Source organism: Gavialis gangeticus, unplaced genomic scaffold (genome assembly GCF_001723915.1).
Source record: "Gavialis gangeticus isolate Ggan-Ray unplaced genomic scaffold, GavGan_comp1, whole genome shotgun sequence".
NCBI classification, from domain to species: Eukaryota; Metazoa; Chordata; order Crocodylia; family Gavialidae; genus Gavialis; species Gavialis gangeticus.
In genome coordinates, this window is record NW_017729032.1 from 136,968,252 (window position 1) to 136,980,198 (window position 11,947).

The 11,947-nt window shown below is 41.6% G+C and overlaps 1 protein-coding gene across 1 annotated transcript in view; it reads left to right on the plus strand.

The window, feature by feature from the left end:
• Nucleotides 1–11,947, plus strand: part of MYO16 (myosin XVI) — a 581,111-nt gene that overhangs the window by 532,892 nt on the left and 36,272 nt on the right. Inside the window, exon 32 of the mRNA XM_019525343.1 lies at nucleotides 5,364–5,522. Coding sequence (XP_019380888.1) covers nucleotides 5,364–5,522 — 159 coding nt within the window. The remainder of the gene's footprint in view (nucleotides 1–5,363; nucleotides 5,523–11,947) is intronic.

Here is an 11,947-nt window from a genome sequence, read left to right on the forward strand (position 1 = left end):
CACATAAGGCCTTCCTGAGTTCTTCTGCAAGCTGAATTGACACTCAAGATCTTCATCCATAAAGCCTCAAAAGAGCATGTAAAATGCCTAACTGACACTTGTAGTGCTGAATTCAGTACCAAACATAGCAGGTCAGTGGCAAGGGTGCTCACTCACCCAATAGCTATCTAATGTTAAATACAGAAACAGAGCTGGGGTCAGCGACCAAAAACCAAGACTCCACCCTCCCATACAAGTGTCCTTCTCTCCTGGGCTACAGAATCATTCTCCGTCCTCCTTGTTGTGCCTCCTTGTGCCTTGAAACTTGCATTTCTGAAGTCTCCATGGCCCCAGTTCAACAACACCCTACCCAGCCCATTTTATAAGCTTGGTGATTTAGAGCACTCTCCTAATAGCAGAGAGATTGGGTGTTGAAGAGGTCTAGACTTGCAGCCTCCTACTTCATGGGCAAGTTCTCTAGCCAGTTAAGCAAAACATAGATACTGCTTCTGGCTGTGTTACTGAATGAGATGCCCCTGAACTCATTAAAGCTGTCAGAATGCAGCTGTCAGGTGTCTCCCTTTTGGAGATCTGGATTTTGAAAAAACAGTGCCTCATATGCAGCCCTAAATTAGGTGTCTGAGCTCCAAAGGAGTGAGGAGTTCAAACATGCTATTGGTGACCTGTAGGTATTTCCCTGTTAAGTGCTTAGGAGCTCTGAATTGCCCTTGAGAGACCCTTAACTCTCTCCACAAATTGTTTGTGAATTGTAGAGGACTAACTTTGTTGTACTGAATTGCCCCTTTGGGGCAAACCCCTCATTTTTAGGGTTTGTAACAAGTGTATAGGGACACCTATGGGGTTGTGGTTTGTAACCCTACTTTTCTCTTTATTAGTACAGCAGTTAGCGTCTAAGATATTTATTGGCCACAGTAATAGAATGAAGCAAATGAGACAGTTAATAATCTGTATAAGGGTGCTTGTCCCAAATGACAAACTACATACCTATCCATTGCTTATTTTTCCTAGTTACTGATGATATCTTAGCTGGACAGTAACTATACATAATATTTTGTGGCATTTCAAATAGACAACAAAAAGATTTCCCTTTTCCAGGTGCACTCCATTATTGGTAAGGAGGGTTGGTACGTATCTGTGACTGAAAAAAAGAATTACAAACTGGGTACACAAAAATTATTTTTCCATTTGCTTGTGATGTTGGGGCGTAACAGAACCAGGCCACAGGGGCAACTGTGATGCTGCCTGGTGGCCACACAGCTCCTGCCCTCCTCTGGCTCCCTGGTGTGCCCTCCCTTTTCCTCTCACCTGCTACACCTTGATGAAATTATTTTCTTTTGAAAGGCTGCCCCATGGTCCCTGAGTGAGCCCTAGCCTGCTTTAAGTCAGTGGGTCTCTCCTGCACCTGGCTGACCCCCCAGTCCTGTTTTTCAAGTCTTCAATCACTCTTGGACCCATGAGCACCTCAGGGCACCAGTCTTCTTGAAGTCTCTTCATGGCCATGATTCACAGATGTTGCTCTGTCCACAGTTTAGTTCTGTTGTAGAGGCCTCAGCCCTCTTGGTTTTAGCCTCCCCTTTACTGTGGCTGCACTGGTCACTGATTCAAGCCCAGCTCTCTTGGCTTCAACCCTCATTGTGTCTCTGATCTCTGTGCCCCTTGGCTCAGTCTTCTGCCTTGTCTCAGCTTCCCTGGTGTCCCTGACCTAGGGTGAGGCTGCTCTCCCTTCAGCTCAACCCCTCTAGCATCCCTGATCCAGGGCCAAGCTGCTTTCAGTTCAGCTCAGTCCTCCAGGGTATGTGACTTAGGGAAAGACTCCTCCCAGTTCAGCTTATCCCCCTGGCCTCCCCAACACAGAGCAAGGCTGCTCTTGGTTTGGCTCAGCTCCCCTGGCAACCCTGAATGTGGAAGGGCTGTATTCCGGTTGCCCCTGCAGCACCCCTGTGGCCTCCAATCTACTCCTATCAGCCAATTTTCATCCTCTGGTATAAACTAGAAAAAAAACCCCCATCCAAGCAACCACTTCAAACTCAAACACTCCCTTTTTGGGTCATCATACTACTGTCAAGCCCTTTGCCTATTCTCAGCCTGATGAGTATCTGCCATAGCTTATAGCTCTCATTTCCCACCTGCCTGAGCTGGCAGGACCTCCTGTCCTAGCTGAGTTCAGGGCTGCACTGCCCTTCTGTCTCAGGAGCCCATGCTTGTATCTCCTGGCTCCTCCCCTTCTGGTCATGTTCTCCCCTGACTAGCCATAGGTATGCCCCCTGAGCCTCCAGGGCAGCTTAACTGCTAACACCCTTGCTGCCTAACCAGGGACTTGCCCTACTCTTCTACTGCTAGCTAGGTAGCTGCCACAATGGGCACTTGGGTCCCTGCCTACTCCATTGTAGCTAGCCCATAGCCCATAGTCTTCCCCAAACTGCAGAGGTCCCTGCTGCTGCTTCTCCTTTAAAGTAAACAGGAGCCTCTGGGGCAATCTAAATTTTCACGGTATCAAAAAAAGGGATCCACAGGCTCCTTCTCCAAGATTATTTTTTATATAAAGGTGGCACAGCAATTATGTAGGTGAATCATAATATTTGGGCAAGAGCATTGAATGTTAACATCTAAATATATGTGACATTTCTATTTAAAGCAAATTAATATCAGGTATCATATGTTTCATACTTTGCAGTCAACCTGATATTATAAAGACTAAGGTAAACATTTGCTCCACACTCTCAGTGTTGTATTTTATGTATTTTTCAAGCCAGACTCTTTTAAGCCATAACCGCTCAGCCAAATCAGTGATAGCAAGTGGTGGGCTAAGAGCAAAGTCTGGTGAACAGTAACATTTGTCAAAAATCTGTAGGAGAGTGAAGCAGGGGAATGTTTGAACCTCTTCCTAATATGATGAGGTAGATTGTAAAGCAGGAACTCTTCTTCTTGCTGGATCTTGGTGTTATTAAAGGATTGCATTGTAACCTGAGAAGCCCTATCATATTAGTAACCAAGTAGGATGGTTTCTCCTCCCTATTCTGTAATGACTTCACAAAGATCAGTGGCATCACAAAATTTAAATAATTTCCCGTGCCTTTAGTGGATGAATTACTGGTTCTGTTGGGCCATCTCTACCATGTTGTGTCATTACATCTAAAGAACAGGTCCTGACACATCCCTCTCACTCAGGAGTCCCAGAAAGAAATAGTTTTTGTTGCACTATATGACTATTCAGTTTCAAACCACCATTTGACCTCCCTGGGGACCCTGCAGATTTTCATGGTAATGGTGTTCTACTCTTATGGCCAATATGCTCTGATTTACATGAATGATGCAGCTATTTATAACCAGAAATGAACACTTCATCAGTTGGCTGCTGACCTCGAGTCCCTTGAAGAAGCCAAATTTACAGCATGCCTTGCAAAATGCAACAGAAGAAAAAGTAATGTACTTACGGTATACATTAGTGAATAACCAATTTGAATCTTGTCTTGAATCAGGACTACAATAAATAAGAGCACACCACCCTCTACCACACCTGGAAATTATTTCTCCATGACAGAGTTATGGAAAAAAGAAGGCTTGATATTGAAATGGTCCATGAAGGTGCTTTGAATTTACCTTCTCAGGAATATCCTGTACCCACAGATCAGAGCCTTCAGTAGTGGCTGAGTACAATAAGTAACACCAGCCCCCAGTTCAGTCAGTGGTTCCTGCCCCCATGAGTGCTTTTACTGTAATCCCATTTTTTTCTCTCATGATGGGAGACAGGGAATGCTAAAATCCTAAACACAATCCTGCACAGGAAAGCATGTGTTGGGATGTGCAAACCTGGCATATTTGCTAGGATGGAGTTAATAAGGGCCACTGAGCCAAATCAACCCTGACTCACTCACTACACTTAGTTTAAGTGTCAGGCATGAACATCCAAGAGGCATAGATATGGAAGGTAAAAAGAGAGTGCTTAGTATGGTCAAGTCTGAGCAAGAAAGAGGAGCTTCGCTTCTTTCTTTGACTAACTGAGCTTCCTTCCAGGGACATAGAAGTAAGAGAAACAAGCCTTGTTTGGGGATATCAATGTCCTGGAAGGAATAGAACTAGAATGCTAAGGCACCAAACCCTGGACCACGTAAGAAATGGCAAGTAACCCATAAAAGACCATGGAAAGGCAAGGAAAGCAGTGCCACATCATGGCCACCATGGGTCACTACAGACACACATCCTGGCAGATCTGGTTTTATAAGAAAGACAATTTAATTTCTCTGCCTTGGAGATGTTCATTGTTTTTCTCTATACTGCAGCCATCACTCATGTAACTTACGCCCTTAGCCTGGCCTACAGTGATGAGGTTACTATATGCCCATAAGAATACAATCTAAAATGTACATAATATAGTCATGAGTGGATGCAGGATTTACTAAAGGTAGTGCAGCACACTGCCCCTCAGACCCTGGGGAATAGGCATGAGGTGTGGCTGGGGCTCCCAAGTTGACGGGACAGCAGGACGTTGGGCAGAAAGTGGGTGTACAAAGGGCAGGGAGCAGGCACATGAAGGGTGGGGAGCTTCTTGTCCCCCCCCCCCAAACACCACTGCTACAGTCCCCATATGACCTAGGTGCATAGGAGAAGCAGAGCTGTTCCTGCCTTGCTCCAGCAAGGGGCTATGGGGAGCAGCTGTGTGGGGAGCTAGACTTGGCCAGAGTCTGTTGCAGAGGCACACAGTTTTCCCCTTCCAGCCCCTGTGCCCAGCTGGTGGGGAACACCTGCAGGGGAGAGGTGGGCAGGGAGCAGGTAGTGGAAGGAGAAACCTGTGCACTGCCACCACCACTGTCTCCTGTTGAGCCCACCTCCCCATGTAGCCATAGCCTGCAGCTAGACTGAGGCAGAAGCTGCTCTGGGGTTCCTCCTGCATCTGGATAAGTCAGGGACAGTGGTGGAAGGGACTGTATCTGCACTGCCGTATCTCCCTGGATCTACTCCTGCATATAGTTATCACATCTGCATATACAAGCAGTGCAATTTTTGAAGAGCATAGTTTCTTTTTGATTTTGTAAACTGATATTTTTATGAAAAGAAATAATGCAACCGAAAACCAGGTTATAGATCTCCATCATAGAGGAATGCAGAAGAATGCATCAGAGGAATGCAGCCTCAGCATTAGCAAAGCATCATATTAAAAGAAATTAATTATTGGTCCTCCCTGGCTAATCAGTACATTGAATGCATCTCATTTATCAGTTGTCTATTGGGCTAAGCATGTAACTAACACTCACATTCAAAGTAAGAGGATATTTTTCTACTAGGGACCAGTCTGGACTTAGAAGGGGCACATAAAATAGGCTACTAACCAAAAATCTGACAATTTGTTTTCTCTCTTGTCTCAGGTGTTGAAACAAATCTGAACTTGGCAAGCAGGGAAGATCCCCTCACATCAGAACCTGGGTTGGAAGCCCAAGATAAAAATGCAAACAACCATGGAACTCAACCATCTAATCCACTGTCCTGTTCTGTAACTGCTGAAAATGGAAATTCAGTCTCAAATGGTAAGCAGCTCTTAATCCCTAAGTGGTTCTAATGTAAAATGGCTAAAGTGGGTTTTTTTAATGAGATTTTTAAGACTTCGTCAAACTAGAATCTTTTAAGTTGTGAAATATTAATCTTACTCATAAACTGGCTTAACTTTGTATTTATGAGATGGCAAGTTTTTCTCCAATAACAGCTGAGTTTGAAGGCAATAGAATTGCCTTTTGTGAGGAATTTGTAATTAGCTCAGCATTAAATACACAAGTAGCCTGGGGTTCAGGTGACTGAGAGCTGAGATTTCTGATCCTAAAATCAATATAAACTGGATAGAAAATAAAACAAATCCTGATCTTGCTACAGGGTTGTTTTTCCTGGTGTCAAAGGCTGCATAATTTATTATTGCAAGTGGCACTGATGAAACTATCCAAATTCATAGGATCATGGGCCATGAAGACTAGGTTCTACAAGATACAGGAGCTGTATCCACAGAGGCCGCATCTATGCAAGACACTGATTGCACAGTTGTTACTGCGCAGTCATTTAGTACTTGCATACACAAGTACTAAATGACTGTGCAGTAACCAGCATTTCTATGCAGCAGTGTCCTGGAACAGCTTTTTGGTGACACTGACTACACAGTAGGAATGAGCTACTGCACAGTCAGTGTCTTGTATAGACATGACCAGAGTTGCCAAACCCTGAACTACTTGTCTGGTGCACAGAGAAAGTGAGGTGCCTGGAAATGGGAATAACAAAAGGCAGTGATGCCTTAAATTAGCCAGTAAGAAAGAGGAGATGAGTCACTTGCCTGCAACTTTGAGTTGAATACCTAACTAACCTGGAATTCCCAATCTGAAAGCAATTCCTAGACTTAGGTTCTATTTAGATATTTGAAAATGGTCAATCCTACAAAATGGTGATCTCCCACAGCATCTATTAGTGCAGTAGGACAAATTATTAAAATTCTAGCTAGATAAGAGCTTAAAGTTTGGTTTACCCACAGATTTTGGGCAAGTTTAACCATTTGGTTTTGAATTATATCTGCTGAAACAGTTATACTGGTATAGCCCCTAGTGTGGATAACACTATGGCAACCCAGTTTACCCTTTTCTTTCAATACATAGTTGGTAGTGCTGATCCTGAGTCCTACCTTCTACATAATTGTCAAGAGGTTAGAGTACTAGCTTGAGAAGAGGTAGGTTTGGTCATTTGAGTCTCCTTAGTTGACATCACAGAGTGGAAAAATCACCAGATTATAGGCTAGGAAAGGGGCACTTTATACTACTTCTGCTGAAGCTAGGCCATTATATAGGAAAAAGGGAAAGATGGAAGCAAGCAAGGCACAATACAACTTGGTAGCCCAATGATTATGGCACAGCACTGGGATTAGGGAATCCTGGTTTTATGTTGAAATAAAAAATTAAACCACTTCATTTTGAAAATGCTCAATTCCCTCTCCCATAACCCCATTTTTAAAACTGAAATTATTCTTCAACATCTGCTTATTACTTGCCAAAAAATAGAAATATTTGCTTAGCTCTATCTAACAGTTAACTCCAATGACTGTGGACACTGTTATACCAGTGTGTAGCTGCTTATGTTGAATACAGCTCATTCTCATACTGAAAATAGAGAATGCCCGCTACCAATAGCAGCCATAATGGTACCCATGCCAGTATCACTGTTTCAGTAGATAAAACATAATTCTAACCAAAATGGGTAAATTGGCCCCAAATTTATGGGTAAACCAAGTCTTAAGCTCCTATCTTATCTTAAGGGCCAGACAGGATGTATCCAAGGGTACTGAAGGAATTGGTTGCAGTAATTCTGGGGACCATTGACTGTCATATTTAAGAACTCAGAGGTCAGGCAAAGTCCTAGGTGACTGGAAAAGGGAACTTACACTGCCCTGCCCATCTTTAAGAAAGGGAAGAAGGAAAGTCTGAGGACCAGTGAACCTCACCTCCATACCCAGAAAGATCATGAAGCAAGTCCTCAAGGAATCAATTGTGAAGCTGCTACAGGAGAAGAAAGTTATTAGGAACAGTCAGCATGGATTCACCAAGAGCAAGTCATGCTTGGCCACATGGGCGATTAGTGCCACCTGAGTCGGGGGGGCACGTACCCCCGCAGTGACCAGTCAGCAACTGGGGGGGTCCCCCCATGACAAAAATCTCACCGACTATGGGGGGAGAGGGTTCCCCTGCGGCTGATTGTGCTGACTGAGAAGCGGCTGCAGCACTCCTGGAAGTGTCAGTGACACTTCACCTGGTGCCACCACTCCCTGGCTGGCGCTTGCAAGGGGGACACCGGTGCTCCTGCCTGCCCACCCCTGCCCATTGCGTAAGCAGGGAGTGCAGCCTGTCAGGGAGTACACCAGCACTCTCAGCACCCTCTACTCATCGCCACTGCCTGGGCAATCTGATTTCCTTCTATGATAAAGTGACAGGCTCTGTGGATAGGGGGAGAGCAGTGTATGTGATATACCCTTAATTTAGCAAAACTTTTTTGACACTGTCCCCTATAACATCCTCATTAACAAGCTAAGGAAATACAGACTAGATAGAAGTACTATAAGGTGGATAGATAACTAGCTGGATAATCATAGTAATCAACAGTTCAATGTCTAGTTGGGAGGAGCTATCAAGTGGGGTTCCCCAAGGGTTGTTGTGGGCCCAATATTGTTCAATAACTTCATTAATGATTTGGAAGATGAGATGCTTAGCTAAATTGCAGATGACACCAGATTGGGCACAGTTGCAGACTCTTCAGGACAGGGCTAGGATCCAGAATGATCTAGACAGACTAGAAAAAATGGTCTGCAATCAGTCAGATAAGATTCATCGAGGACAAGTGCAAAGTCCTGTACTTGGGATGGAATACTTCATGCACAGATGCACACTGGGAATGACAGTCTTGGTTGCAGTACTACAGAGAAGGACTTGGGGATAAGCTGAATCGAATCATTTTCCTCCAAATCGGCCAAATCCTAATCTGAAGTGAATAACTAGCCACTTCGCACAGGCCTAATAAAAATAACCAGCTACATCTCTGCTTAATGTAGTCACTTAGAAATGAAGATACACTTTGTATTAAGCTTCCATTTATACATTATATCTACAGGATTAATATATTGTTATGTTTTTGTGGTTTTTCTTTTCTTTGTTTTTTTTTTTTTTACATGAATTGTCAATCAGTGGGTAAATAGGCTGTTTATGATTATTTGCATAAAGTATTTTCTCCTGATATGCTTTCACGTTTGGTAACCCATGCTATTCCCGTTTGTAATGTGCTTATATCATCTGTTACTCATTAACTAAATGTTTTTAAACTATCTGTAAACAGACCATTATTGGAAAGTGTGATCAAAAGGGAGATATTCAGGAACTTCTGAACAAAGCATTTTTTTCTTCAAGGAAAAGTTTTTGATTAAACTTTCATCAGGTAGGTATAGGAGAGAATTTTGAGACTGAGAATTTTATATTTAGGGTAGACAGCTGCCCCAGGGTTAAGATGCTTAGTTGGGATGTGCCAGTCCCAGGTTGTTTAAATCCTTGTTCTTTTAGCTTTTACCCCTGCTTTGAGTCAGGAATATCCATTTTCCACTTGAGTGCTCTGATCACCATACTGTTGGAAATGGGATTATGGTTTTGTCATGATAAATAAGAAAACCTAAAATGCAAAAGTAGCAGCAATTTTTGCTAAATTGAATTATTTTTAATTTGGATAAATGCCCCCCACCCCCCCGCAAAAAAAAAAACCCAACCCCCCTGAGAATCTTTGGAGTGTTTTGATTAAAAGAATCCATGATTCCAAAGATGATATATTTGAAGGAAAATCAGAAAGAAAACCTAATGATATGAAAACTTTTTTTTCTGGGATACAGCTCGACAATTATGACTCTTGAGAACATGGCTATAAGATTTTTTTCTATTTAAAATATAACCCTTTTACTGCTCCTCAAACTCTACTTTCTTGCTGGAATATGAAGCATGAAATACCTTATTAAATATTAGCTATTTAGATTACAAAACAAGAAGGTACTAAGATTGTCACACAGTTTTTTACCATTAGAAGTAAATAGAAAACACAGAAGTAATTTCTTAAAGAAGAGTTGTCTTTTGCTGTCACAAAGAGAAGTACTACTCCTCCGAAACATACAGTATACTTGAAAAAAATTGTAAAGTTATTGTACTCACAATACTCACAATCATTTTTACCAAGATTTTAATCTTACTTATAAAGGAATCTGATTAATTTTTTAGAAAACCTTTACTAAGCAGCTAAAAAGCTGGTTGGCACAGCTTCCAGACAGATTAATGCTAGGTTGCATTCAGAAGCTAAATTTACTTTCTGGCACTGCTGTTTGTTTGGAATTAATATTTTCATATCGTTCCAAAGTTTCATTTTGTTGGTCTCCATTGTTAGCAGAAATAGCTTTTCTGCAGCACTGTACAATGTTTGTGATTTTCCTTAAAACACCCCCTCCAGTGCTGAGTTCTTCAGAGACACTTCACCATTTCTTATCCAATACTCACATAATGTGAAAAAATTATTTCTATTGTTTTATGGCTTAAAGCAAAAAAGTTCCAGATTAGAAATTTAGGGAAAAAAAAAAAAACAATGGAAAAAGAAGTGGGAAAAACTGGTAAATTACTGATGTCTTCACTCTTCTGTCTTCCTATGGCACATTGTTGATATTTTGGGGCCCATGGTTATTTTGGTACTTAGGATCCTGATTTAGTAATAGAGTGGTAGGTGTTGTTTTGTGATTAGATGCTTTTCTACATTAAATGACAATTTAGGATAAACCAGAAGCCCTTCAATAAGACCTAAGCCAGAGAATGATTTCTGTTCAAGCTAAAGCCTCTACTGAACTTTCACTCTGGTGGTTCTGCCACTGTCTCTGCTAAAATTAATGTTTCTAACTTAGTGCTGGATTAAGCAATGATCTTATTCAGTGCACAGCTGTGGTGCCCTAATATTTACTCAAGTGTATGCAAAGGAAACTTTTCAGAATATAATCAACATCTCCATTTGTCTTTCCAAACTCCATCAGCTCACTGACTGCTGTTTCTATGCTGACGCACTTTTTGAACTTCAGTGTACATGGAAACTTTACTTGATAAGGCATCTTATCTAAAGAAATAAACAAATGAAGCACTGATGCCCTGGGCTCAGATAAAGGCTATCCTTCAGTGTGTGTCCTAAAGTGTATGGCTGTCTTGCAAAGGTGGTATCTTTTTAAAAAAGCATTAGTGGCCTAAGAAAATACTTTTAGTTCATTTTGTGGTACTCGTGACTCACATTAATGTTCTGTTTTATCTCTATCAAACACATGAATAACATCCACTTAAAATATCATTATAAATTAAAAGAATGTGGATAACCCTTTTATCACTTGCATTCATTATTATGTTACATTAGTCAGGAATAGAGCTGTACAAATAATTGATTTTTCAGTTCAGTGGTGGAATCAACAAAATTAATAGAAAAAATGGTTTCATATTGACAAAACTGATATTTTTGGAATTTTTGCATTATTCAAAAATATTCATTTCATATTGAAAAAGCAGCAACATCTTCTTTATGATTACATTCAACCTAGAGTAATGGTTTTATTTGGGGGCATTTTTAATCAAAGGTAAGAGATCGACTCAGAAAACAAACACCGATTATGAGGCACAGTGCTAGCCCTACCAAGCAAGCTTAGTGTTTATGCTACTTACAGTGCGCATCTACACATCATGCTCCATCATCATAGCGATCAGGTACAGTGACATACAACTTGTCACTATGGGGACACAGCATCAGCAGGCACAAACTGTCACACCAATGCTGCTGTGCAGTAGCAATGAACTACTGTGCAGTAGTTCTGCTGTATAGTAGAGCTGGAAATGACACATGCGCTGCCAGGATTGTGCAGTAATGGCAGTTACTGTGCAGTCATATACTACATGCTATACTGTGCAGCAGCTGCACAGTTAAGTACATGAGTCAGGTGCATGTGTAGATGTGCCCTCTAAGGAGAGCGTGTCTAAATCACCAGGGATTCTGATTTACTCTGATAGAAACAAAATCACAAATGCTCTGATAAATATGGCTATTTCTCTGATAAAACCCCCAAAATCTGTGATTAAAATGAAAGACCATGATACGCACACACGTGTCTCAACTAAATACAATGTTTTATTGATATATTTACAATTACAATATTTACAATTTACATTTTTCAAGCAATTTGGAAGCCTACCAGTGTATCAATTACTATAATAAAATAAATTCTAAATACCTATACATTTTGGTATTTGGGTTTTTTATCATGGAAAAATCAGAGCTCCCCTTGCTCACAGAATACAGGTCTAGTCCCCTCATTCTCTCCCCACCCCTGAAGTTCTCCCCTTCGTAGCCCCCAAGACCCTAATCTACTGTGCCGGTGTCCCTG